The 26,622-nt window shown below is 44.9% G+C and overlaps 2 protein-coding genes across 2 annotated transcripts in view; one reads left to right on the forward strand and one right to left on the reverse strand.

Annotated features, from left to right (window-relative positions):
* MPP3 (membrane protein, palmitoylated 3 (MAGUK p55 subfamily member 3)) overlaps positions 1 to 12,285 on the forward strand; it is a 28,261-nt gene extending 15,976 nt beyond the window's left edge. The window contains exons 13-21 of the mRNA XM_010832495.1: positions 1,302 to 1,366; positions 2,980 to 3,000; positions 3,568 to 3,609; positions 5,041 to 5,205; positions 5,301 to 5,381; positions 6,733 to 6,826; positions 7,240 to 7,348; positions 8,963 to 9,085; positions 11,204 to 12,285. Coding sequence (XP_010830797.1) covers positions 1,302 to 1,366; positions 2,980 to 3,000; positions 3,568 to 3,609; positions 5,041 to 5,205; positions 5,301 to 5,381; positions 6,733 to 6,826; positions 7,240 to 7,348; positions 8,963 to 9,085; positions 11,204 to 11,380 — 877 coding nt within the window. The 3' untranslated portion in view covers positions 11,381 to 12,285. The remainder of the gene's footprint in view (positions 1 to 1,301; positions 1,367 to 2,979; positions 3,001 to 3,567; positions 3,610 to 5,040; positions 5,206 to 5,300; positions 5,382 to 6,732; positions 6,827 to 7,239; positions 7,349 to 8,962; positions 9,086 to 11,203) is intronic.
* Positions 9,401 to 25,211, reverse strand: LOC104983003 (chromosome unknown open reading frame, human C17orf105). The gene is made up of 6 exons (XM_010832494.1): positions 25,017 to 25,211; positions 24,395 to 24,465; positions 24,018 to 24,136; positions 22,960 to 23,083; positions 22,399 to 22,455; positions 9,401 to 9,586 (listed from the first exon to the last, which is right to left on the reverse strand). The coding sequence occupies exons 1-5, from the start codon at positions 25,138 to 25,140 to the stop codon at positions 22,399 to 22,401; spliced, it is 495 nt and encodes a 164-aa protein (XP_010830796.1). The 5' UTR covers positions 25,141 to 25,211; the 3' UTR covers positions 9,401 to 9,586.
* Between the last annotated feature and the right edge of the window lie 1,411 nt (positions 25,212 to 26,622).

The following is a 26,622-nucleotide window of genomic DNA, read 5'->3' on the forward strand; positions in this document are numbered from 1 at the left end:
GCTTCAGGGAAGAAAGGTCATACCTCAAGTGATTTCTCTTCTTCCCCGTGGCTGTACTTTGAAGCTCTCTTCAATGTTTCACTGCTACAAGGCTGTAATAATTATCTTGCATATAGTCTGGTCCTCACATTTCAAATTGATTCCTTAGGCTAGATTTCCAAAAGTGTAAACCCTGAGGGTGTGGCATTTATGCCTGCAATGCCTCTCCTGAGATTTGTAGCCCTCTTCCATTTTAGGGGTGTGGAATGACGCTGTATCTACAAACCTCAGGATTCATCCATTTCAGTGGCTCTCCTGGTGTGGTTCCCAGGCGTATTAGCATTCCCTAGGAATTTGTTAGAAAAGCCAGTCCCTGCCTGGGCCCTGCCCCAGATCTGCTAAATCAGAGACCCCAGGGCCAGAGTCTGAGCTCTACGTTCTAACAGATATTCCAGGTGATTCTGAGGGGCTGGGGTTTGAAGACTGCTGGTCTGTTTCCTCAGGGCAGCCTCAGACCCATCTGCATCTTTGGCTTCACAGGTTGTGGGGGAAGGTGCTCTAGCTGCATTTAATTGTGGAAATCTAGATACCTCCAGGAGCCCTGGGTATCAGCTTAGAGATGAGGCCTTGGAAGCTGCTTCTAAAGTGCCAGGCTGTGTCTGAGGCTATGGGGCTCTTCTGTTTGATGGTCGCCTTCCTCATCCTGTTTGCCATGTGAGGCTCCGTGGAAGTCACCTACCCACCCCTGCTGCTTCGACTCCAGGCCATGCCCGGTGCTGGAGTGTGCTAACCTTTACCATTAAACACAATGTTTCTCTAAAAATAAATAAATAAATAAAGTGCCAGGCTGAGCTCTCCACTGGGCTGGGGAGAGGGTGGTTAGGGCATTAAATTAGAGTCACTTTCACCCTCGACTTCTCCTAAGAGTCATTCTGCTCTTTTCCGGCTTCCTCAGAGATGGAGAGGCCAGGTGGCTATGGAGAAGGGGCTTCCTTTCCTTGAGAATCAGCTTTGGGAAAGTAACAACCAACCACTGACCATGGATACTGGGCTCTGCCCCCTCTGTGTGTGAATGACCATCTTAGGCTGGGCAAGCATCTCTCAGAGCAAGAAACTTAGTTTTTTCCTCACGAACCTGTGAGCACCTGTGCAAATGTCCCTCTGCACTGGAACTCAGTGTGAAGCCAGGAGGCCCTTGGAGTGCCAGGCTGTACCCCACTGTGGGATCTAGGCCTTGGTTTCCTTGAGTTTTCCAGAAGGTTCCCTCTGACTGGTTCTCTCGTCCAGCTCATTGGCCTGCCCATCTCCTTTTGTCCCCATAGGCGACTGAACTACCGGAGAGCCACAGGCACCCTGCCGAGTCCCCAGAGCCTCAAGAAGCCCCCCTGTGAGTAGTCTGGCAGGATGGCGCTTCAGGGAAGCAGTTCAGGGAGGAGCTGGGGTTAGGACCCTAGGACCCTGGGACGTCATGTGGGGAAGAAGCAAGCGCTAGGCTGGAGCGGGTACTCCTGTCTGAGCTCTGAGGCTTCCTGAGGGAGGAGGGGCTGGGGAGAGGGGTCAGGAGGAGAAATGGGGGTAGGTGGTGGGGAGCTGTTCCCTGGAGAGGAGCTACTATACTGGGGGCCCATAGATAACACTGCAGGGCATGATGATGTCGCTTCCAGAATCGTGTGCAGATCGTGGGTGTTGTGTTGTGTCTGTGAGAGGCTCCACGGCTTTCCTTAGATCCCCAAGGGGCCCCCTGACCTTGACAACATAAGAACCACTGATGCTGGAAGGGGTTAGAGATGGCTGTGAGTGATCTCACGCCTCTGTGTTAGCAGCCAGATTTGGTAAATAAAAGAAAAGGACTCCCAGTTAAATTCAAATTTCAGATAAACAATGAATCAGTTTTTAATATAAGTATATCCCATGCAATATTTGGGACATTCTCATGTAAACACGGCTACATTTAAAATGGTTAACCAACAAGGACCTGTTATATAGCACATGGAACTCTGCTTAACGTTGTGTGGCAGCCTGGATGCGGTGGTGGGGGAGTTTGGGGGAGAATGGCTACGTGTATATGTATGGCTGAGTCCCTTCGCTGTTTACCTGAAACTACCACAACATTGTTAATCAGCTAGACCCCAAAACAAAATAAAAACTTTAAAGCTTGGAAAAAGAAAGAAAGTAATTTGGGACATACTTATACTAAGGAATTATTTATTGTTTATCTGAAATTCACATTTAACTTAGTGTCTTGAATTTTACCTGGGAATTTTACTCTGTGCAGCCCTTACCTTTTACAAAACACTTTCACTTACCTTCTTGCCTTGTAATTGTCACAACAGCTCTGGTTCATAGTGGAGTCAGGGTCATCCTTTTTTCCAAGATAGTTAAACAGAGGCTCATGAGGTCAAGGAAGTGGGGTTGGGAACAGGGTTCCAGAGCCCCCTGGTTAGAGCCCTTGGTGGTGAAGAAACGTCAGGGGATGGCCTCTCTAGCCTGGGGTCAAGAGTGGGGCTCGGAACCAAGTTGGGGGGTTAGAACCACACCAGGTGACTGGAGCGCAGCTGGCCGGCTGCCCTGCTCCGTGCTCTGCCATCACCTGCATCTGTGCTCGCCCAGGCGAGTCTCAAACCCCAGAAAAGCGGGAGCAGGTCCCGGTCCGCCGCAGACACCCTTTAGCGAGCTGCTCCCTGGGCTGTGTGGCTGCCTTTCCAGACTTGCTCTCAAGTCGGAGGGGCTGCTGAGTACTTTGGCCCTGAGGCTGCTTACTTACGCCAGTAATGAGCAGGCTTTCTTTGGGCCGCTAATGAGAAACACACAGGAAGACTAATTAGAGCAAGTCTTGGTTAATAATGCACTGCAGCTCAGATCACAGGCTTGCTGGAGGAGAGAAAGAGGGGACAGATGGAGGGCTCCTGAGGACCCAAGGCTGTGGCTGCCTCTTGGTGGCAGGGCCTCCCGGTTCCCCTCTGCTAACTCTGCTCCATCTGTCTTTTGTGCAAACCGCAGACGATGAGCCCTGTGACAAAGGTAGGCCTGGTATTTGTCCCCTGTGCGCATGGACAAGGTCCCTTTTCTGTAGACTGTCTGAACAAGCCCCTTCACCCCCTCCTCCTGGGGGGGCGGTGCCCCTCAGGCACCCCTCCTGGCACCTCTCTCCCGGCTCTGCCAGCTGGACCAATCTGCTCCTTCAGGCATGCAGAGCTAGTGGAGACATGGGCCCAGCCCTCCCCGGACTCCGACTGGGCTGGTCACGTGACCTGCCTGGGCAGCGGGCAGGAGATAGGACGGCAGGGCTTGGCGAGTGTATCTCCTCTCCTTATCCTCACGGGCCCTAACTCAGAGAGGCTGGAATGGGGCCTGCTGACCCCGAACCCTACCAGGTCTAGAAGGGCTGTTTGTGGTCTAAGCATGGAGCACTGGGTGAAACAGAGGAATTTGTAAACCTAGGGCTGACTGGAACATGGCATTTGTCCCAAGCCCCTCTGAGACTCCATCCCAGAGGATCCTGCCTGGCCACCCATGGCTGGGTGCCTCTGGGCTGGGGCATGTGTCCAGCCTGGCTCACTGGCCTCCCTCTCTCTGTTTGGTTCCCAGAGTCCTGTGACTGTGAAGGGTATTTCAAAGGATACTATGTGGGTAAGTAATGGGGGCTCTCCTCCGCCCCTGCCTTAACACCCTTCCCCCACCCATGCATAACTTAGCCCATCGCGGGCTCTTGGGTCAGGGAGAGGTGACTGAGACCCAGGAGCCCCTCAAGAGCTGCTGAGTCTGTGGGACCCACATTTCCCTTCAGTCTCTGTTAGCCAGAGGCCAAGCTGAGCCTGCCCTGGTCTTGGGGTCCCCAGCCTGCCCCCAGCTTTCACCCAGCCACTGGGAGCAGCGCCCTGGACAAGGACCCCTACCTTAATACCAATTTTATTATTACCATAACTCCAATTGTAGTTTATTCAGTGTTTCTTCCACCCCCATACGGCAGTGGCACCTTTTACCAGTCTCCGAAGTAACTTTGCTTCTTTTATTTTGGTAAATCTTTTCAAAGGCCTTTAGAGACAGGCGAAGGGTTTTTAACCTTTCATTCAGGAGTAACTTCAAGCTTACTGAAAAGCAGTGAGAATTGTGCAGAGAACTTCCATATACTCTACATCTCGGTTCACCAGACGTCAACACTTTGCCGTGTTATCTCTATCATTCTCTTTTTCTGCATATACACATTTTTAAGACTTTTTTTTTTAAAGGGTATTTATTTTTGGCTGCCCTGGGTCTTCATTGCTACACACAGGCTTTCTCTAGTTGCGGCAAGCAGAGGCTACTCTCGAGTTGTGGTGCGAGGGCTTTTCATGCAGTGGCTTATGCTGTTGTGGAGCATAGGCTCTAGGTGCATGGGCTTCAGTAGTTGTGGTGCGTGGGCTTAGTTGCCCCGAGGCATATAGGATCTTCCCGGACCAGGGACTGAACCCATGTCCCCGACCTTGGCAGGCAGATTCTTAACCACTGTACCACCAAGGAAGTCCCGCATATACACGTTTAATCCTCCACCCTGAGTCATGTGAAAGCTAGTTGTGGCCATCATGTCCCTTCACCCCTAAATAGCTCAGTATGTGTTCTCTAAGGACAAGGACATTTTCTTATAATCCAGGGCTATTATCAATTCTGGGAATTTCTTTTATATATATATATTTTTTTTTAATTTATGCTGTTCATATCAACATTTTCGCCATTGTCCCAGTAATGTCCTTTAGAGCATTTCCCCTGACCCAGGATCCAATCTAGGAGCAACCATTGCTTTTGTAGATTTGTGTCTCCTTTCATGGATAGGGGAACTGAGGCTCAGAGGGGTGATGACTTGCCTGAGGTCAGTCACATGCCAAGTAAGATAGTAGCCTTGAACCCTAATTTTGGGTGCCTAGTGGTCCCCTTTTCATCATATTACTTGTGCATCCTGCAGCAGGATGTGGTTGGGAGAGGCCAGTGGGTCTCAGTCGCACCTCCAGGTCTTACCAGGTGGAGAAAGTCTATAGGGAGATGCTGGGACAAATACCACAGTGTCCCCCTGCCCTTCTCTCCAAGCTGGTCTTCGGAGGAGCTTCCGGCTGGGCCGTAGAGAGAGACTGGGAAGCCCACAGGAAGGAAAGACATCTGCAGTGGCCGAGTCTCCTGAGCTGCCAACTTACGAGGAGGTGACCAGGTACCAGCACCAGCCTGGCGAGCGGCCCCGCCTGGTGGTTCTGATCGGTAGGTGACATCTCCAGAGAATGGGCTGGTTTCCTCCCTGGCAGGGAAGGGAGGGAGCCCAGCTGGAACCTGGCAGCCTTCCTCTTGTTTCTCAGGGTCTCTGGGAGCCCGACTACACGAGCTGAAGCAGAAGGTGGTGGCAGAGAACCCTCAGCACTTTGGTGTTGCCATTCCACGTAAGAGGGTCCGAGTGTGTGTGTTTGTGTGTATGTTCATGCATGCACATATGTGTGCACACGAAGATTTCTTGGGGCCTTGACTCCAGCAGCAGTAACTTTTATGCTGGGTTTTGAAGAGTAAATAGGAGTTTTCCAGGCAGCAAAGGATGAGTTCTCTATATCAAGAGAACAAATGCAAAGGTTTGAAGGTGTGACCCAGAGTAGCAGTGTGAGGGAGTGAGGAGCTTAGTGTGGGTGGCTGGTGGTGTATAAAGCTGAATGGGAGGCTGGGTTGATCAAGAGGGTCTCATATACTCATCTAAGGTGTTTGGAATGTAATCAGTGAGTGAATAAAAGTATTAACGCAAGGACATGATCACAAGTGACCCTAGCAGCTTTGCCAGAGGTTGGACAAAGAGGTCACACATTAAAGTGCAGAGCATCCCCTGGGTGGCTGCCCTCTGAGACCCCTTCTTTTCTTTCAGAATGCTCTAGAAAAAGCTGTGTACTGCTTTGAGTGTGTTCCTTGTTCTATGGGGAATCTGATTTTCCCCAGAGGTGTGCACCTTGATTCTATTATGGAAATCAGAGGAAAACACTATGCTTTAACTGTGTAAGAGCCAGCTGTGCAGAAACATCCAGTCCATAAGGGGACTGTCTGTCTTCATGTCTCTTTTCCTCTCAAAATGAGAAATAATTGAATAAAGAATTAAAAGCATACAGCAGGGTCATCTGAGTTTTTGCCTCTTTGGCTCTCAAAAAGAAAAACAATTAGGAGGGACTTCTCTGATGCTCCAATGGCTAAGACTTTGAGCTCCTGATGCATGGGGCTGGGTTCGATCCCTGGTCAGGGAACTAGATCCCACATGCTGCAACTGAGAATTCGCACGCTGAAGTGAAGATAGAAGATCCTGTGTGCCACAACTAAGACCTGGTGCAGCCGAATAAATAAATTAAAATATTTTTAAGAAGAGGAACAATCGGGAAATTAAAACTTAGAGGACTAGAAATTCCTTTAGCAATTCTTTAAAACCTGCAGCATCAGTGAGATAGTTTTGCTGAGTGGTTAGGGGCATACACTTGGCCTGAGACAGAGTGTGTTCAGCCTGGCTTTGCTCCCTGCCAGCCTTTGGACCTCAGAACAGGGCTTAACCTCTGCACCTCTCAGTTTCCTCACCTGCAAAACTGGGGCCTCCTTTTGCCTGCATCACAGAGCTGTGCAGATCAATGGTATACCTGCACACAGGGACCCTTGATGAAGGGAAGTGGGTGTTTGTGCACAAATCAGCGATGAACCTCTGAAAGCAACGAGAGCACAGCCTCGCTGTGACATGACATCTCTGCCCAGTGGTCCTTCTGTCTTCCACAGATACCACCAGGCCCCGGAAGAGCCATGAGAAGGAAGGAGTAGAGTATCACTTTGTCTCTAAGCAAACATTTGAGGCTGACTTGCATCACAACAAGTATGTCATCTTGATGGGCCAGTGGGACCTCCGTGTAGCTGTGTGTCTCTTCATCTGGCCAATCTTCCACTTGACCTCCTGGGAAGGCTTCCTGGAAAAGGCAGAGGAAGTGGGGCGGGGACAGGTGGGGGTGGTAATCCTGGCGGGCCATTGATAGCTCAGTTGATAAAGAATCCACCTGCAGTGCAGGAGACCCTGGTTTGATTCCTGGGTTGGGAAGATCCACTGGAGAAGGGAAAGGCTACCCACTCCAGTATTCTGGCCTGGAGAATTCCATGGACCGTATAGTCCATAGGATTGCAAAGAGTCAGACACGACTGGGTGACTTTCACTTCACATTTACCTTCGGTGCGAACTTAGGTGAGCTCGGGAGCTGAAAGTTTCTTTTTCCCCTGTGGTGGTTGGTGTTCTAGGTTCCTGGAGCATGGTGAATATAAGGAAAACCTCTACGGAACCAGCCTGGAAGCCATTCGGGTTGTGATGGCCAAAAACAAAGTTTGTTTGGTGGACGTGGAGCCAGATGTGAGTTCCTGGGGCCAGTTAGGAATTTCCCATTAATGGAACTTGTAAACTGGGGGGCTATACATTTTACAGAACATTCAGCCTCAGTGCAGGGGCTTTTTATTCCAGAGCAGTGAATGCTAACATCTCTTTGGGTCTCCTTGGAACTTCCCTTGGATCCAGTGGTTAAGACTCCGTGCTTCCACTGCAGGGGGTGCAGGTTTGATCCCTAATTGGGGAGCTAAGATCCTGCATGCTGTGTGGTGCAACTAAAGCAAACAAAACCCCAAACATCTCCTTGGGTATCCCTTTGACTAATGAAAGCTTTTGTACCCCGAAATGTGCACCTCTATGCAGAAACTCCCTTAATTGGAAGGAACCTCTTGGTGGCCCACAGACCTGGGATAGACTGCATGCAGTAAATCATGCAGCAGATGATGACACCAACTGGTCCATTAGATGTGACAAGTCAGGGTTGTTGTTTAGTTGTGAAGTCATGTCCGGCTCTTTGTGACCCCGTGGATTGTAGCCTGCCAGGCTCTTCTGGACAGTCAGATATAAATGCACCAATGAAAGCTGGGCCACCCCCTTCCCAACTAGGACAATTGAAGTCAGTGGCTTAGAGGACCACTGAGGGAGGCAGTCAGGAGAGCAATTTGAAAGGGGAAAAGGGCAGATTTGACCTTGTGAAGTGTTTCAGAAACATTTCCAGTCTCCCACATCCTGCAGGGGCTTAACCATCTTTTTTACCTTGTCTTTGAGAAAAACTTCTAAGCTTTGAACTCAGTCTGGGCATTTCCCCCCACTGTGTGGAAACAGAGTTCTGATTTTATCACATAAACTGTAGGTTTTATTTTACAGAGCTAGACTTGAAACAGATTCCCCAAAGCACCTTATGTCCAGAAAGGAAAATCCTCACTAATTTGGACTTCCTGGGAGTTGGTAGTTGAAATTAAAATAGTCTGAATTTCAAAAATTTTTTGAGAAGTGATTTTATGATTTGGGTGGGGGGATGCAAACTGTATATATAGCAGTTTAATACCAGTGTGTCCAAATAGAGGCCCTCACATCATAAATAAAGTGAGCTAATTAACAGGACAATTTGCATACGGAAAACCTTTTAAAGTCTTTACAGTTTACTTCAAGGGATCTCTTAGTCTCTTCATTTGCTTAACAAACTTTTTCTTCTTTGAATATCATGAGGAGGCCTGTGTGATAGCACAGATTTTGCATTAGTCCAAATTGATGACATCTGACTAAATAGATACACACATTGAATCCTGCTGGTTCTTCCTTCAGGAGTAGGCAGGCAAAGAAGGGTGTATGAAGGCTAATTAGAGCTTGGGGGAGGGTGGGCAGAGCTAAGAGAGATGGCAGCTCTTGGAACTGAGGCTTTGGAACCTCTGTTCTCAGCGAGTGAGCCTCCAGGGCCCAGCTGAGCCCAGTGTCATAGTGAAGAGTGGGAAAAAGAGCAGGTGGTCTGCGTGGTTGAAGTCAATTGTCATATGACCATATAGTCAGGACCCTTGCCATTGGGGTGATGTGATGAAGCACATCGTTACTGAGCATTCAAGAAATACATTTCACAATAAAATATTCTCGAAGTATATAACATTCCTGAACTTTCTTTTTCAGGCTCTGCAACAACTGAGGACCTCAGAGTTTAAACCCTATGTTATATTTGTAAAGCCTGCAGTTCAGGAAAAAAGGAAGACGCCACCCATGTCTCCAGCTTGTGAGGACGCAGCAGCCCCACTTGTAAGTTTTCAAGTTGATCATTTCATCTCCTAAGGCCTAAAAGGGCCTGTTACAGCTGCATGTGGGCAGACGTACCTTCTGCATGAGACCATCTTTCCATTTTTGCCTGTTGCCCGGACTCAGATGTCATGTGATGATTGGAAGGTTTAAGTTGGGCAGCTGGAAGCGCCACCTGATTCACACAGGGGCGGTTTAACCAGGGTTTCCCACCCTCCACCCCCTCACATGAGCATCTTCTCAGAAAATAAGGGACTGACCTCTTTCAGGGACCTGATCTGAGTGTGACAAACCACAATAATTTGTTGAACTCCTAAGTCAAACCCGAATAATTTTTAATTGAAACACCAACTTCAGGTCCAGAAAGCTAATCCAAGATGGAGGCAAGGGGCAGCAGGGGGAGTCTTCCCTACATGCTGCTCAGGGCTGAGGCTCTCTTGCTGAAGCCGCAGGTGGTTGAGTTCCACCTTTACAGGTCAGGAAAAGGGTTCAAGGGATTGACGGCTGCAAAAAAAATGTCACACGTTTTACTCCATTACAGATTTACTTGAGTTCTTTCAAGAGACAGATATTTATTAGGAAGATAGAGGGATTTAGGGCCCCCCCCCCAAAAAAAAAGTCCCTTCTATAATTTCTCGAATAGATACTTGCTTCCAGGATGAACCGTGAGGGTGCCCGGGGGAGAGGAAACTCCAGAAGTGGTGGACAGGTCTATAGGATGTGTATGTGTAAGACGGTGGGAAAAGCAGGATGTTAGATCCAAGGGCAGCAGTGGGATGCTGCAGGGTGCTTTTGAGTAGGAGAAGAGCCCTGCAAGATACCATAAAGAATTGGGAAACTTGGCCCAATTTAATCTATTGGGTTGGCAAAAAAGTTAGTTTGGGTTTTTCCACAGGATGTTATGGAAAAATCTGAACGAACTTTTGGGCCAACTCAATAGTTTTTTTTTTCCCCCTCCTAGGGGGTTAGAAGTAAGGAGAAGAAATCATCTCAGCCTTCCTGTAGATGTCTCCTGTCTTTGCGGTAGCAGGCAAAAACTGTTTCCTAGTGCTTTAGAACATATTTTCTGGAAGTATGGACACTCTCACTAAAGAAGGAATCTGGTTTTGATTGGTGACAGAAGAGGAGGAGGGAATATTCTGGAATATCCTTTTAGGGGGAGACAGCTCACCCCCCTTCCATGACAGAATAAAAACAGTGAGCCCTAGAAGCAGAGGAGAGAAGGCAACAGAGGATTGGAAGGAGATAGAAAGGGAGGTGGGTGAATGCCAGTGATAAATTTCACTTTGCAGTTTTACTTAAGAGTGGATCCTGCCACTTTCCTGTCTTCCAAAACCCAAGTTCATTGTCAGTGAACTACTGGCTTGGAATTTTACTTACTAGAGGTATTTCTGAATGAAGATGCAGACACTTGCATAGGTTGGGGGAAGGAGGGTTCATTGGCTGTCTATGCCTTAGTGTTAGGTGTCAGGAAAGCAATCTGATAGAAGTCAGGTATCCTAAGGAAATGGCGCATTGGGTCAGGGTTGTCCCAGACTTTCTTAAATAACTCTCCTTTGTCTACTATGCAAGTGGTTGGTTCTGGTTTGAGGAAATGAAAAGAAGAACTGAGTTCTACAGGGTGAATTAAGGTATCCTCTGAGGGCATTCAAATTACTTCTTTTCCTTTTTACCCTTATTGATTCCAGAAATGCTTGCTTGGCTTTTGTATAGTGAATACTATTTGTGGTTCTTCCCTGTAATTATTTTAACCAAATTGCCATGCACCATAATTGTACTATTTTGGAAATACCTTCAGACAGGAAGTGTGATAGTGACATATATATACACGCAGATATAGACTCAGCATCTACCCAAAGCTAACACGTCCTCAGTAGATATCTTTTGAATGACTGAACAGTGATTATGGCTATAATTCATGAACTTTTCTTGGACGTTGGATAGGCTAGCATCACTACGCCCTGTTCTTGTGTACCCAGTTGGTTATTCAAGGGCCATATTCATCCACTTATCACCTAAAAATTAGAGGTTGCAACACTGCCCAAGACAAAGGTTGTAGGTCCATTACTTGTCAGGAGGATAACAACCCACTTGTTCCGTAACTACTCCTTTTCCTTGCAGGATGAGCAGCAGCAAGAGATGGCCGCCTCTGCCTCCTTCATAGACCAGCATTACGGGCACCTGGTGGATGCTGTACTGGTAAAGGAGGACCTCCAGAGTGCATACAGCCAGCTCAGAGCGCTCTTAGAGAGGCTGAGCAAGGACATTCACTGGGTACCTATTAGTTGGGTCAGGTAACTGTATCCTAGAACATCCAGGTTGGAGGGGATCTGGAAGACCACCTGGCCTGGCCTACCCCATGCTACCATCAAGGAATCTCAAGTGAGAGGGGCAGAATTTTCCATAAACTCCATCCTCAAGAAGAGTCTCTCTGGGAAGTCTTGTTTGTGATTGTTTTTTGTCCATTGCTTTTCACTGCACTCCTTTGGAGCAGAAAACATGAGTCAAAAGGGGGTATATATCACCATATAACACATGTCATTCATTAAAGTATCACAGGCAAGTTGACCCTGATTCTCTGTACCAAAGTTGAGTAGCCACTGTCTTTTGGCGGGGGAGGTGGTGGTGAATGTATGCAGTACCAATTTGCAGAGGTAATTTAAGCTTTATAAACAGACTGACACTTCATTTATCGGGCTTTGTCCAGAGTTGAGTTGTTTTACCCAAGAGGACTTAACATGCAATTGAAGTTTGCCTGTCTTCAGGCACTAAAATGTTGATCTTTTTAAAGGTTTTGAAAGTTTGTGTTTGCCTGGCAATGGAAAATGTGGTTCTCTGCCGTCTTGAATAGTGAGCATTCACAAACTTTTTTGACAGACTAAGGTATGCTTCCCTGTCACCATGAGTTATTGTACTATCTATGATACGGTGGTGTTTTCAGGGACTCGTGGAATGTAAGGCTGCTTGTGCCTTTTCTATATATCCTCAGACTCCAAAACTTTACCCTTGCTTGCTTTGATTTATTCTGTTCTGTCACTTGTCTCTCTTGTTACTGACAGTTGCCCTGGTTCTGACCTGTCCCTTCCTTCAGATTATAGGAGCTCCTGACATGCCAGGTCATGGAAAAACAGATGATCCCCACACCTGCACCCCACACCCCCATCAAATCTATGTCTAAACCACAATAAATCAGTCCTGACCGTCAAAATCTAAGTATGTAGACTCTGAGTGTGGGCCTGATGGGTTGTCTCTGAGCAAAAGTGTTTAATATCACAACAGATTTGTGATACAGCTTAGCTTCAGAGAATTGTATTTCTTTTTAATAGCCAATGTATATAAACCTTTATTCTGTGCCAGGAATCTATGCTAAAGCCTTTACCTACATGACTTTGACAAATGCACCAAGCCTGTGATGTAGTGTTCTTTTTCTTTTTGGCCACACACCATGGCTTGTGAGATCTTAGTTCCCCAACCAGGGATTGAACCAGTACTGTTGTCAGTGAGAGTCCTAACCACTGGACTGCCAGGGAATTCCTTGATGTAGGATTCTTATCATCCCTATTATACAAATGAGAAAAACAAGGCTAAGAAAGTTTAAATAATGTGTTCAAGTTCACACAGCTTTAAAAAAATGGCAGAGTCATAATATTAGAGTCCAACTCTAATACCAGTGATTGTCATTAACCACTATACTGCCTCTCTTTTGTGGCCCCATAACTGAGGCTGCCTATTAAGCCATTGACTTAGAAGTGAGGAATGTGCTCTCAGCTAGAATTTACAGTAATATGCAGTATGGCTGCAACTTCTAAGACTTGAAAGAGGCTGCTTACAGCTCTTGAAAGAGCTCTTCCTCATGAGAAAAAAAGGAGGCGAGGTAAAGTGCAAAGCACCAGGGAGAAGATCTGCTGCCTGTTTAGAAATTTCCATTTTGCCTTCTTACACAAGGATACCTTGTCCACTTTCTATTGGGTTGGCCAAAATGTTGGTTCAGGTTTTTCCATTACAATGTTGCAGAAAAACCCAAACGAACTTTTTGGTCAGCCCACATAGCTCATGAACCTGGTAGGTCCACGGAACAGGATCACATTCTTCAGACCTTTCTAGCAAAAGGATGAGGACCTCTTTGTATTTACAAAGCACTGGATTCTTACCAAGTTAAATTAGCCTTAGCTATTCCACATAGAACCGGTGGGGAAGGCAGCTGCTCTTTGAAGCTGAGTGGCACATACCAAGTTGTGTGTATTGTACAGGAGAAAGAAAAAGGTGAACATGTTAGTCGCTTAGTCATGTCCGACTCTTTGTGACCCCATGGACTGTAGCCCGCCAGGCTCCTCTGTCCATGGAATTCTCCAGGCAAGAATACTGAAGTGGGTAGCCATTCCCTTCTCCAGGGAATCTTCTGACCCAAGGATCAAACTCGAGTCTCCCACATCGCAGGCAGATTCTTTACGCCATTATACAGGAGAGAAGGATTAAAATCAGCCCTCAGGCAAAAAACATGTAAGTCAAAATTACTCTTGAAAAGTCCTCTAGGGTGGCCCCTTGGTGGAGATCCTAACCAACTCTTAGCAAGGCCCAACTGGGTGGTGTTTCCCCCATTGTAGGAGCACAGTGCTTGAATAACAGATTTTTTTTTTTTTTAATTTCAAACAACTCAGCATTTTCTTATTTTTAAAATTTTCTTAATGATTTTCAGATGACTATTTCATCTCTTCATCTTTCTCTTCATGTGTATTGTGAAGCAAGGCATTAAGATGTGATGCCTGCTTTATTTCCTGTCTAAGCAACCTCCTCACCCCAAAGGCAAACTGTGTTGACAACTGCTTGGCTGCTCTAAAATCTGTGAGAGTAGAATGGATAGGGCCCCAGAGACAGGTCATTTGTAAAGTGTTTTTGCTGTTTGTAAAAATAAAACTGTTGTTTTTTTAAAAAAACCACAAACCTGTTTACAAATATATATTGGTGGAATATATATAAATTCATTTCCTAGTCCCATTCTAGCCAATAGCACATATGTTCTGAGCCTCTGGGCAAAATTTCTGCGTGTTTGTCTTTCTGGGCCTGACACCAAGAAATCTACCTATTTTATACCTTCCAATATGTCCCTTTTCTCCCACTTGGGCCCTCAATGGCTGGTAAGGTTTCTGCTTGTGTCTCCAACCAGAGAGAATATGGTGAGCTCTGGAGGGCTTTTTTCTAGGTCAAGGATGTTAGACGGGCAGGGCCAATAAGCTGCCACCACCCACTCTTACACCCACGGCAGACATCACTAATTGATCATAGCACTCTCTTGCTGAATGTAGATATTGCTTTTGGATATTTCAGGATATAGTATCTGGTCTCAATTGAGCAGAACTGGCAAGTGAATTAATCTTGTTTGCCATCCTTGATGCAGCAATTTTAACCTTCTCTGTCATCCACTGCACTCCCTGCAGGAAGTGGATTTTTAAAAATTACAACCATCTGTCCTTCACAGACAATGCTTAGCTATGTTAAACACTGGCCGATTGTGCTTTTACCATTGAATACATACATGCTTTAAGGCATGTGACTCATCACAGTTTTACATCCACTTATGCAGAGTTACACCATTTATACCACCAGTCACAGGATCACGTGTGAAAAAAAAAGAAAGCATTTGTTGACTTTTTTATTAACTACTGACCAGCATATGCACAAAGCCCTCTTGAATCATATAGTTTAGAAACAATAAGCAGCATTTTTCTATCTGGTGGAGTCAATATGAATCTATTTTTTTTTTCCTGTCCTCTGAATACAGTCTCCAACCATTGCTTCCTTTAAAAGTCAGGCTTATGGTTTCAGAGCAAGATGATGTAGAATCATTTTTTCCCTCCTTCTCAATTCTAAATCTGGCTTCCCTGGTAGCTCAGTTGGTAAAGAATCCATCTGCAATGCAGGAGACCCTGGTTCGATTCCTGGGTCGGGAAGATCTGCTGAAGAAGGGATAGGCTACCCACTCCAGTATTCTTGGGCTTCCCTGTGACTCAGCTGGTAAAGAATCTGCCTGCAATGCAGGAGACCTGGTTTCAATTTCTGGGTTGGGAAGATCCCCTGGAGAAGGGAATGTCTACCCACTCCAGTATTTAAGCCTGGAGAATTCCATGGACTGTATGGTCCATGGGGTCGCAAAGAGTTGGACATGACTGAGTGACTTTCACTTTCAGTTTCAACTCTAAATGGCTTCCCAGGTGGCACAGTGGTAAAGAACCCACTTGCCAATGCAGGAGACACAAGAGACTTGGGTCTGATCCCTGGGTTGGGAAGATCCCTTGAAGGAGGAAATGGCAACCCACTCCAGCATTCTTGACTGGAAAATTCCATGGACAGAGGAGTCTGGCATGCTACATTCCATGGGGTTGCAAAGAGTTGGATACTGCAGAGCACACACGTGTGTACATACCACCACCACAACTCCAAATACAACTTAAAATCTTAGGAATTTATTGATAAAAGGACTCTGAAAGATGGAAAGAAAATGGGTTAAGTGGGGAAACTCAAGATTTGAGGAACAAACAATGTAGTGACTTTCCTGGGCTTTCTTTTCATTTCCCACACCCAACTGAGATATGGAAAGGCCTACAACCCAGAACCACCAATAGCAGAGACAGGGAAGGAAAAATTATGGAAAAAATGGAGGAAGGAAGGAAGAGAAAGAAGGGGGGAGTGAGGCAGGAAGAAAGGAAAAAAAGTTTGCTTTTTCTGCCAAAGGACAGGAAAGGGGAAAGAAGCCTGGAAGAGACCTACCAGGGAGCCCCAGCTCTAGCTCCACACCAGGATACCAGCAGGTGGCCCAGTTCATTCATAGCAGGAGTGAAGCCTTATGTCTCCCTGCCTTCCACCCAGAGACAAAAGGAGACCCAGGCCCAGCAATGCCCGCCCACCCCTCTGCAGAAGGTAACCCAGCAACACTGTGCAGCCCAGGGAAGCACATTCCCACACTGCAGAAGACACCAGAAGGGACTGAGTGGGAGTCCTGGCAGTACCCAAAGAACAAGCAGACGAGAATAGTATTGCAAAGGCTCAGAAAACCATACTTCATTGAAAATAAGACACATAAAAGAAGCAGAAATTTATACCAACACCTAAACTGGACTACTATCTGCTATAATAGAAGATTTAAATAGGATTAAGAGACCCCTAAGATAATCACCCAAATATCCAGGATATGAGAGAGAAATGTGATGAGATATTACTCATCATAATACAGAACAAGAAAACTCCAATCAACCAATACCAGTATGATATGATTCAGATGTTAAAATTTATCTAATAAGAATTTTTAAAAATTGTAATAAAAATGCTTTAACAATCAATAACAAATTCTAGAAAAAAATTTAAAAACAGATAATCTTACAAAGAAATAGAAGTTATAAAAAATAACTCTATGGAAATGATATAAACATAAAGTTATTGAAAAATTGAAAACTCAGATGGACTCAGTAGTAGAGTAGAAGTGACAGAAGATCAAATCAGGGTATTGAGGACAGATCAATAAAATTTATGCCATGTGAACAAATAACTGGAAAAAAGCATTACAGACAAAAGAGTTAACACTTGTATCATCAGCATCCCATAAGGAGAAACTGTGGTGCCAGAAAGTACTCAAAGAAATAATAGCCAAAAATACCCCCAGTTTAGTGAAAGATATAAATCTACAGATTCAAGAAGCTGATAAGCTCAAAATAGGATAAGCCCAAAGAAATCCATACCAAGATACATCATAATTAATCTCCTGAAAACTAAAGACTAAAGAAAAACCCCAAAACCAAAAACTTAAGAACCGGGAGAAACAACGGGAAGGAACACCAACGCAAATTCTATTTTAATATTACTTTAAAGGAAACTGTGCAGGCTTGAAAAAGTGACATGACATTTATCAAGTGCTGACAGCAGACTCTCAGTCTTTAATCCTAAATGTGATGAAACTATCCCTCAGGAATGAAGAGGAAATAAAGACATTCTCCAGTAAAGGGAAACTAACATAGTTTCTTGAGACTAACTCTTAAAAAATGATTAACAAAATGGCAGAAGGCTGGGACATTCAGAGAGGAAAAAAACAACTGAATATGTAAGCTAGAAGTAAATAGGTTATTCTTCACTTCTTGACTTTCTTTATGCATATTTTCTGGATAACAAAAGTTATGTCACCATCTGATGCAGTGTTCAGTGTATATAGAGGAAATATATAAGACAATTATATTCTAAAAGTGAGGAAGATATTGGCAGAGTGGATTAAAAGAAAACATGACCTGAACTTCCCTGGTGGTGCAATGGATAAGAATCCACCTGCCAATGCAGGCAACACAGGTTCAATCCCTGGTCCAGGAAGATTCCATATGCTGTGGAGCAACTAAACCCATGCACCACAACTACTGAGCCAGAAATCCAGAGTCCAGGAGCCTCAACTACTGAAGCTCCACGTCTAGAGCCTGGGACCCACAACAAGATAAGACACCACAATGAGAAGCCCTTGCACCACAACAAAGAGTAGCCCCTGTTCTAGAGAAAACAACTAGAGAAAGTCTGCACAAAGCAATGAAGACCCAGAGCAGTCAAAAATAAATAAATAAATGATCCAACGATATAAAAGACGCTTACTCCTTGGAAGGAAACTTATGACCAACCCAGATGGCATATTCAAAAGCAGAGACATTACTTTGCCAACAAAGGTCCTTCTAGTCAAGGCTATGGTTTTCCCTGTGGTCATGTATGGATGTGAGAGTTGGACTGTGAAGAAGGCTGAGCACCGAAGAATTGATGCTTTTGAACTGTGGTGTTGGAGAAGACTCTTGAGAGTCCCTTGGACTGCAAGGAGATCCAACCAGTCCATTCTGAAGGAGTAAACAGCCCTGGGATTTCTTTGGAAGGAATGATGCTAAAGCTGAAACTCCAGTACTTTGGCCACTCATGCAAAGAGTTGACTCATTGGAAAAGACTCTGATGCTGGGAGGGATTGGGGGCAGGAGGAGAAGGGGACGCCAGAGGATGAGATGGCTGGATGGCATCACTGACTCGATGGACGTGAGTTTGAGTGAACTCCAGGAGTTGGTGATGGACAGGGAGGCCTGGCGTGCTGCGATTCATGGGGTCGCAAAGAGTCGGACACGACTGAGTGACTGAACTGAACTGAACTGAACTGAAGATGTGTGGCACGGCCAAAAAAAAGTAACGCCTAACTTCATGACTGAGCGACTGATCTGATCTGATATGTCATCTACAAGTATACAAAAGTAGTTGGAAAGGATGGAAACATATGCAAACAATTTTTTTAAAAGCATAATTTAAAAAGGCTATATTATTATCAGATAAAGTAGACTTCAGAGAAAGAAAATTACTAGGGACAAAGAAGAACATTATATAATGGTAAAAGGATCACTCCATCAAGTAGATAGAGCAATCCTAAATGTGTGTGCAACAAACACCATTTGCTTCATTTAAAATACATGAAGCAAAAACTGACATAGCTAAGGACTTCCCTGGTGATCCACCTTCCAATGCAGGGGACATGGGTTTGATCCCTGGTCACAGAACTAAGATCCCACATGTTGTGGGGCAACTTAGCCCACATACTGCGGCTAAGTATGTGAAGCAAATGAACTATGGTGTTGGAGAAGACTCTTGAGAGTCCCTTGGACTGCAAGGAGGTCCAACCAGTCCATCATAAAGGAGGTTGGTCCTGGGTGTTCATTGGAAGGACTGATGTTGAAGCTGAAACTCCAATACTTTGGCCACCTGATGCAAAGAGCTGACTCATTTGAAAGACCCCGATGCTGGGAAGGATTGAGGGCAGGAGGAGAAGGGGACGACAGAGGATGAGATGGTTGGATGGTATCACCGACTTGACAGACATGGGTTTGGGTGAACTCTGGGAGTTGGTGACGGACAGGGAGGCCTGGCGTGCTGCGGTTCATGGGGTCGCAAAGAGTTGGACACGACTGAGCGACTGAACTGAACTGAAGGGTGCAGGCATTTGTCATTTTTGTGGAATTCTGGTATCTGAACCTTATTGTAACTAGGGGGAAATTCCCTATTCTGGTGAGAATGAGAAGCAGAACCCATGTTCAGAATTGGAAAAATGCAAATACCCTTCCAATCTCCCTTGCAGATAAGGAATGGGTACATATGATCTAAGTTACATCAATTAGATACACCTTCACTGACTTGGAGTTTAGAGCTAGTGACACAAAGACGTCAGATCAATGAGAACTTAGCAGGTCAGGAAGATCCAGTTCCATTCCAGGTAGAACAGGGGCAACTGTGTGAGCTACAGCACCACAGACCAATTCTACACCAAGACCTGGGGCATTGTTCCTTGAATGTGCCGCTTGAAGCTCAGTCCTGCAGTTTTCTGGCAAATACTGTTAGCTATTTCATTCAATAAGTTATACATTTTTTTTTTTCACTAAAATAAGATGTCAATTTACATTGCTTGAAATAAAAATTTCTGTTGATAGAGGGTTCTGAGACAGAAGGAACAAGATCGTGAGGGGCCCATATTGTGTATGCCACATTGAAACGTGTGGCTCATTCTGGAAAGAATGGCAAATCATTGAAGGTGTGAAGCTAGAAAGTGATCAGGGCATATTTTCCCATTAATAATACCAGTTGTAAATCACAAATGCCTAAATGGGCAGTAGTACATACAAAGACTGAGAGGATGGGTAGATTTAAAATAGGCAGGGGAGCGGAAAGGATGAAAGAGAGGGAGGAAAGGATGACTGCCAGGCTTCTCACCAGGATGTCTAGAAGAATGGCTCCTCAAAATGAGATGGACTGGAATCCGTTTAAAATTGAATTTGTATGTGCACACACTGATTTTTTTCTTTAAACTTTTTATTTTGAGGTAATTATACATTGACATGTGTGAAAGAAAGAATACAGAGAGATCCTGTGTACCATTTACTCAGTTTCCCCAGGTGGTAGCCCTTGGCAAAACTACACACAGTATCACAGCCAGGAGATGGGCATGACAGAGCCAAGATACAGAACAAGCTCATCATTGATGAACTGAATGACAGCGAAACTTAAATGCTTTACACTGTGAAAGATGAAAAGACAAATTACAGTGAAAATATTTTGCAGATCACATGTCCAACACCAAGGACTTGGGTGTAGAATGTGTAAAGAAATCTCAAAATTCAATATTAAAGAGAGCAATCCAATTAGAAAATGGCAAATGTACCAATATTTCACCAAAGAGCATATGCAGAGAGCAAATAAACATATGAAAGATGTTCAACCTCATTAATTATTAGAAAAATGCAAGTTAAAACCACATGAGATGTTACTGCACATGTTATAATGCCCAAAACTAAAAATGGCGATAACATCAAATGCTGATGAGGATATGAAAAAGCTGGCTTACTCATTGCTGGTGGGACTATAAATGGTATAACCACTCTGAAAATGGTTTTGTAATTTCTCTTAAAATGGACTTATCACATAATCCCATAAGTACACTCTTGGGCATTTATCCCAGGGAAATCAAACTTATTTTCATGCAGAAACTTGTGCATAATAGTGGATAGCAGCTTTATTCATAATGGTCAAAAAACCAGAGATTACCCAAATATCCTGCAATGGGTAAATGGTTAAATAAACTGTGGTACGTTCATCCCATGGAATACCACTCAGCAATAAAAAGGAACGAACTATCAACACGTGCAACCTGGATGAACCTCAAGGAAATTATATGGAGTGGAAAAAACAATCTGAAAAGAATGATTACATACTGCATGACTCCATTTATGTAACACTCATGAAACAGCATAATTATAGAAATGGAAAACAGATTAGTAATTGCCGGGGTTTAGGGCTGGGAGGCAGAGGCTGGCTGTGGCCAAAAACGGTGGTAAGGTATTTTCCATAATGGTACAGTTAACTGTCTTGAAAGTGTTTGTATTAATACAAAACCACACTTGTGATAAAAACAGCATGGAGTTATACACACACATAACAAATGAGTGCATATGTAAGTGGTGAAATTTGTGTATGTGCTATAGATTGTACCAATGTCAACTTTCCTGGAGAGACACCATACTGTATTTAGATAAGATGTTAACATTGGGGGAAGCTGGGTGAGAAGGGTGCAGGAGGCCTCACCATACATTTATTTGTAACTTCCTGTAAATCTTTTTAAAATAAAACATTTATTTCTGATAAGAACATATAAGATCTCCTCTCCTTCCAAATAAACCATTTAAAAAGGCTCAAAACCAGCATGACCAATCCCAGAAGCCATGCAACATTGTCTTGTCATGTGTTTTGAGATATTTTTGACATTTTCAATCTTGCTTCTCCCTACAAATGAACAGAGTCCATGAAAATCTCACTGAAGCATTCTTTTCCAATCCTGGGTATTCACAGAGAAGCTAATGGTGTTTTTCCTCTGTGTTGTCTGAACTTTAATTTCCTCATGTGCTTTTTGTTTTCCATTTCCACAGAGCTGATCTTGTGGTTGAATCATCTCACCCAACCTATTCTTCCTGTTTGGGGTGGTGCTAATGGTGTATGCTTTAAAAAGCTGTCACTTTCTCTCTCTCATTAAGACTTTTCATAGCCCCCAATAAAAGTGCTTGTTGGATCTTTCCTTCTGCCTGTCCCATTCTGTCTCCATTTGGGGATGGAACTTAATGCCTTTGGGTATTTTACATGTAACTTACTCATTTTATGTTCCAAGCTTTATTGTAGCATCCTAAGATTGAGCATTCAGCCACTTAGGAGTGCCTTGAAATCCTAAGCAGCTAAGAAATCCTAGGGCCTTCTCTTGTCTTATCCATGGTGAGTAACCTTGCATTCAAGGAGAGGAGAGGGAGAGAAATGGAGAGCCATCAATTATACAGAATTATTCTTTGAAAAGCCCACGTGTCCATTTATCCTTCTCCATAGGGGCAGCAGCAGGGCAGGGGAACTTAGTCATTACTAATAATATGAAATAATACAAAATGCCAACACAATAGTACTTTTGAACAGTGACAGAGACCCGTAATATAACTTCAACATAACATTAAAGCCACGAGACCTCCTGTTTATGTCTTACTAAAACAAATCACTTCCCCTTAGACTCACATAAAGCCTCAAAGCTGGTGACAAAAGGCAGTCATTTCCTACTTATATGGAGAGAGGAAACAAAAACGGAACTCTAGTCCCCGAATGGATGGCCAATCAATATTACAGAAGAGCAAAATTCACCCCTTGGTTGGGCCCCTCGTTCTCCATCTACATGGGTTTTAGGGCTTTGCCATCAATTGTGATCACCATGTTCTCTGATAAAGAGCAGCCATGTAGAGACATACCTATTTATCTCGGGAGAGAAGATATCTGGTTGTATTTCTGATATAGCGTCTTGAATTCTTGAAGGAAAAAAAAAATCAGAAAGATTTATGTCAATGCCCAGGTGCTGGTGTGAAAGTTTAAGTTCTAAATCCTATGGGTCTTAGAAAAGGCTTACAGACCAAAGCCAGAGAGTGGAAGTTTATAAAAACACTGCAGATGGCTTTTCCCCGCCTCTTGCAGGATTGTCCCTACATGAAACAAATCAACCACATACTGAATTGTATACCCTTCATCTTCTTTGCTTGCTCATTCAATCTAAATGAATTAAGGGATGAGGGAAGATGTTACCAGATATTTTCTGAAGCTGTCACATAATGGCTTTGCTATCAAGGGATGTCCTTAGCTGGTGAAGGGTTTGCTCCTGTTGTTAGCTTTGTAGGCTCTGGGCAGTTTTTCTTTTACAGATTGTTACATTCCTCATGATTTTGTCCTCCAACAATTTTGTCCTCTCCTGAGACTGACTCCTCTGAACACAGCCAGATTCTGTGAGTGAATAAAGCTATCACAGAGTACCCACGTGCCTGCCAATCTAACTCCGACGACTTGCGGTCATAGTGTGGTTTGCGATCACCAAGCCTCTTCAGAATGCCCTGGTTTTCCACAGTGATTCTCACTAGCTCCCGGTTCCTTGTTTCTCTGTTTAAGCTGGAAAAAAAAAAATCCTAAAATAGGTGAAGAATAAAATTCTCCTTCCAGATTGGAGTGGGGAAGATGAAGTTATGATGTCAGAAATTCAGGCTGCCTGAGTGCAGGGAGCCTGCTGTTCCACGGAGCCCTGAGAACCTATTGAACCAGACCACGTTCTGGGAAACATGCAAAGCTTTTTTAGGTTAAGGCCAGTGGTTCTCAGCCCTGCAGCCTACTAGAAGATTCTAGTTTATTGGTCTGGGATGGAGCTTGGGGATTAGCATTTTACAATAGCTCCCCAGGCATTATTATATGAAACCAGGATTGAGACTCTCTGGTTTAGGTGATGAAGGTCTTGTCTACCCAGAAATCACAAATAGCTGGTAATAGTTTTGGTTCACCTTACTCCCCTCAGCTTTCAACCCAGTTTTAAATACACAAGGATCAGGAAAGACATCTTGACACTCTCCCCTACACACTGACACACAGATACACACTCATTTTCCTCGCATACATTCCTTTTGTAGCCCTGATCAGACTGCATAATTATTTGCATAAATGTCCCCTTTCTGACCTTGTGTTTTGAGGTTAGGAAATATACATCTCATTTCACCTCTGTATTTCTGGTGCTCAGCACATAGTAGTTGCTCAGCAAATATTTGCAGAAACAATTTTAAGAATGCTATATTAAAATCCCAGTTATCATCACCATTTTACAAAAGTGCTTTTCTGTGACGAACTCTAAATAGGACTCCAAAGAGTCTCTTAGGGAACAAAAGTTAGCTCTTTAACGTTAGAGAAAGGTTCTTGTTTGGGGTGGTTTTCTTTCTCCTTAACATGGTCTCTTTGGTTATCCCTCAGGATAACTTTCCTTAAGTGTGCCTCTAGTACTAAAGCCCAGCAAGGGGGAAGTCAGTTTTGACTTTCAGAAAATGAAGAGAAATAATACTACCTCTTGGAAAAATATTCGTTCCAGCAATCCACCTTGGCGGGGCCTCGGTGGGCATTGGCGATTTTTTGACACAGTTGCTTGTTTTCGTATTCAATTTTGTCGATTCTCTTTTGTTCACCCTGGTGAGAAACCCCACCCCACCATGGTGACATCATCACTACATGATGCTCCCTCTCACAATGGTAAGCATCCCCCTCCTGTGGGATTATGGGAAAGGGGCAAACTGGGGGCTACAGTGGAGACTGGGAGCAGGGCTGAGGAATCCAGGGGTGGTGTATGGAGAGGAGGAGGAAGTGGTGGGTATTTAGAAGGCTCTGGGAAACTGGACCTCTTTGGGACATAGATAAGGTACATTTGCAGATGGCAAGAACAAATACCTGCAGTTTGCTCAATTTTAAGATGTGATGTGTGTGCGCTGCTGGAGGTTTGGTATCAACAGTAGGCTTCACTGGAGAGGAAGGAAGGAGAGCAATGTTACGTCACAGGTATCCTCTTAGTAGCCTTAGAGACTCTGCTCACATTCTACACAATGACACTGATTAAAACATTGCAAGTTTGAATTCTGAACCAATTCAGTTCAGGGATTCTGGTTTAGTTGACTTTCCCAAACTGACATCATTTGAAGAGTTTTGAGCAGACATGAAAGCATGATGAGGGCTGAGAAAAATAAAATTTACAGACATAAATGTTCCTTGAAGCTAATGAAAGAGCCTTTCTCCCACCCTTTCCCAATATGACTAGCCTGGCTACTGGATGCTGCAGTCTCATCCTCTGTCTAGCTTTTTGGCTTTAAAGAGCTTAAATGAGTGTTTCCATCAAAGGAACTCCCTGGTGGAAGATAAATTTTGTCACTGATGCTAATACCCTCTTGACCAGACTCAGCAGATAAGGCCATGTCATTGCAAAGCTGTGTACTGCTCTGGTTTACCATCAATATCTCTTAAGGTGAGCCCTTTCAGAATTCTAGTCATAGTGTCCAGTTTAAATTGCCCCACATACCTATTTGTATTCTATTCTTATGAAATGCATAGTGGCCAAAGTCCAGCTTCTTCCTGAAGGATGTGCTCTGTCTATGATTAGAGACAATTACAGGGTAGGCCAGATAATCCAGGGAATTGTTCATCTTCTCTTCCTAGTCTCACTTCTGAAATGAGGCACCCAGGCTCCTCTGTGAGGTACTTAGCTGTCCATGATGGGTTGTCATAGTTACTCAGTTATGACATCAGGGACAGGTCCCCGGGGAAGAAAGAGGAGCAGTGGAGCATGCCTGGTTGTCCCTGGGCTTCTCTTTTGAAAGTTAACCTATGTCCCAGTCAAGATGAGGACTGAGGCTCAGAAGATTTCCCACCTATCTGGAATGCAGGTGCCACCAAGGGCAGCAGGAAAAAGTGTGTTGTCTGGAAGGGGTGGGAAGGCATGGGGTGGGGGTGGGAGGTTGGAGAAAACCAGCCTTGGTTATACACCTTGGGCTGTAAGTTTAGTCTCCACTGCAATGGTTTCCCTGAAGGTGTGAGACTACAGCTGTTGGAGATATCAATACAAGACCCTTAATGATAATTTGATTCAATGTCATTTTGCAGGTGAGGAAACTGAAGTCCAGAGCAACAACCAAACTGCTCTAGAGAAAATTAGTGGCAGAACTGGGCTCGGGATGTGGGTTTCCTGAATTCCCAGCACCACAGTTGCTCTTTGGAGGGTGGGGAGATCTGCCATTTCATGCCAGTGGAGGAGAATGGTCATTTGCTGGTAGCCGGACCTCAGTAAATGATGAGTTGCTGACATCATGTGGCTTGTAGTGGGCTGGCAGCTGCTCTAGGAGGTGTAGCGCCTAGTGGGTGCGCTACACGTTTGCTGATGGAGAAGGAGAACCCCTACCTAGTGCTCACTATGTAAAGCTGGGCGCTTTCCTGGAATGTTATATTGAATCTTTCAAAAGGCCCTAGGAGTTAGGTGCTTTTATTACCCCCATTTTTTTTCAACAAACAGGCTCAGAGAGGTTAAGTCATTGCCCAGGACCAGAATGCCATGCTTGCTTGCATAGAGCCCAAGCTTTAGGCAGGATGCCGACTCTCACTGAAGGCTGGAAGAAATGAGCCCTAGAGTTGGGCTTCTCAGCCTTTAACCTTCGTAGGGATCCCCAGAAGGGCTTGTAAAATGCACATCCTCATTTAGCAGGTCTGAGCTGGGCGGGGTGGGGGGCGGGGGAGATTTTACATTTCTGACCAGCTCCCGGGTGAAGCCAACGCTGCTGGTCCGCAACAGGCAGTCAGAGCTCACAACCGGAACCCGGGTGTCCCTGTAATCCTGAGAAAATTAAGCGACACTTGGGTGTACCCCCGGTCAAGAAAAACTTTTATTACGCCCTGCATTTAGTCCAGTGTAGTTACTGCACGTCCATGCTTCAGCGGGGGGCGGGAAGAAGACTCTCCGAAACTCCAGGGTGGCAGCATTTCCGCCCCGGACTCAGGCCCCGAAGTCTTTGCCCGCGTCCCCCGGGCACCAAGCGGCGCGCATACTTCCCGGAGCTGAGCGCGCCTGGGCGCCCGCGCTTCGCCGCTTCCCGCGCCTTGCGGGCCCGCCTCCAGGGCGGGACGGGGCGGGTCCC

This window comes from Bison bison, unplaced genomic scaffold (assembly GCF_000754665.1).
Source record: "Bison bison bison isolate TAMUID 2011002044 unplaced genomic scaffold, Bison_UMD1.0 scf7180017861046, whole genome shotgun sequence".
Classification (NCBI taxonomy): Eukaryota; Metazoa; Chordata; class Mammalia; order Artiodactyla; family Bovidae; genus Bison; species Bison bison.

Bases quoted from the DNA above. Each gene is read 5' to 3' on its own strand.
- LOC104983003 (XM_010832494.1), bottom strand. From the start codon at position 25,140: ATGAACAATTCCCTGGATTATCTGGCCTACCCTGTAATTGTCTCTAAT. The intron at 24,137-24,394 runs GTATTTGTTCTT...GTTTCTCACCAG, and splicing joins TAAAATTGAGCAAACTGCAG to GGTGAACAAAAGAGAATCGA. The intron at 22,456-22,959 runs GCACGTGGGTAC...TTTTCCTTCAAG, and splicing joins CGTCGGAGTTAGATTGGCAG to AATTCAAGACGCTATATCAG.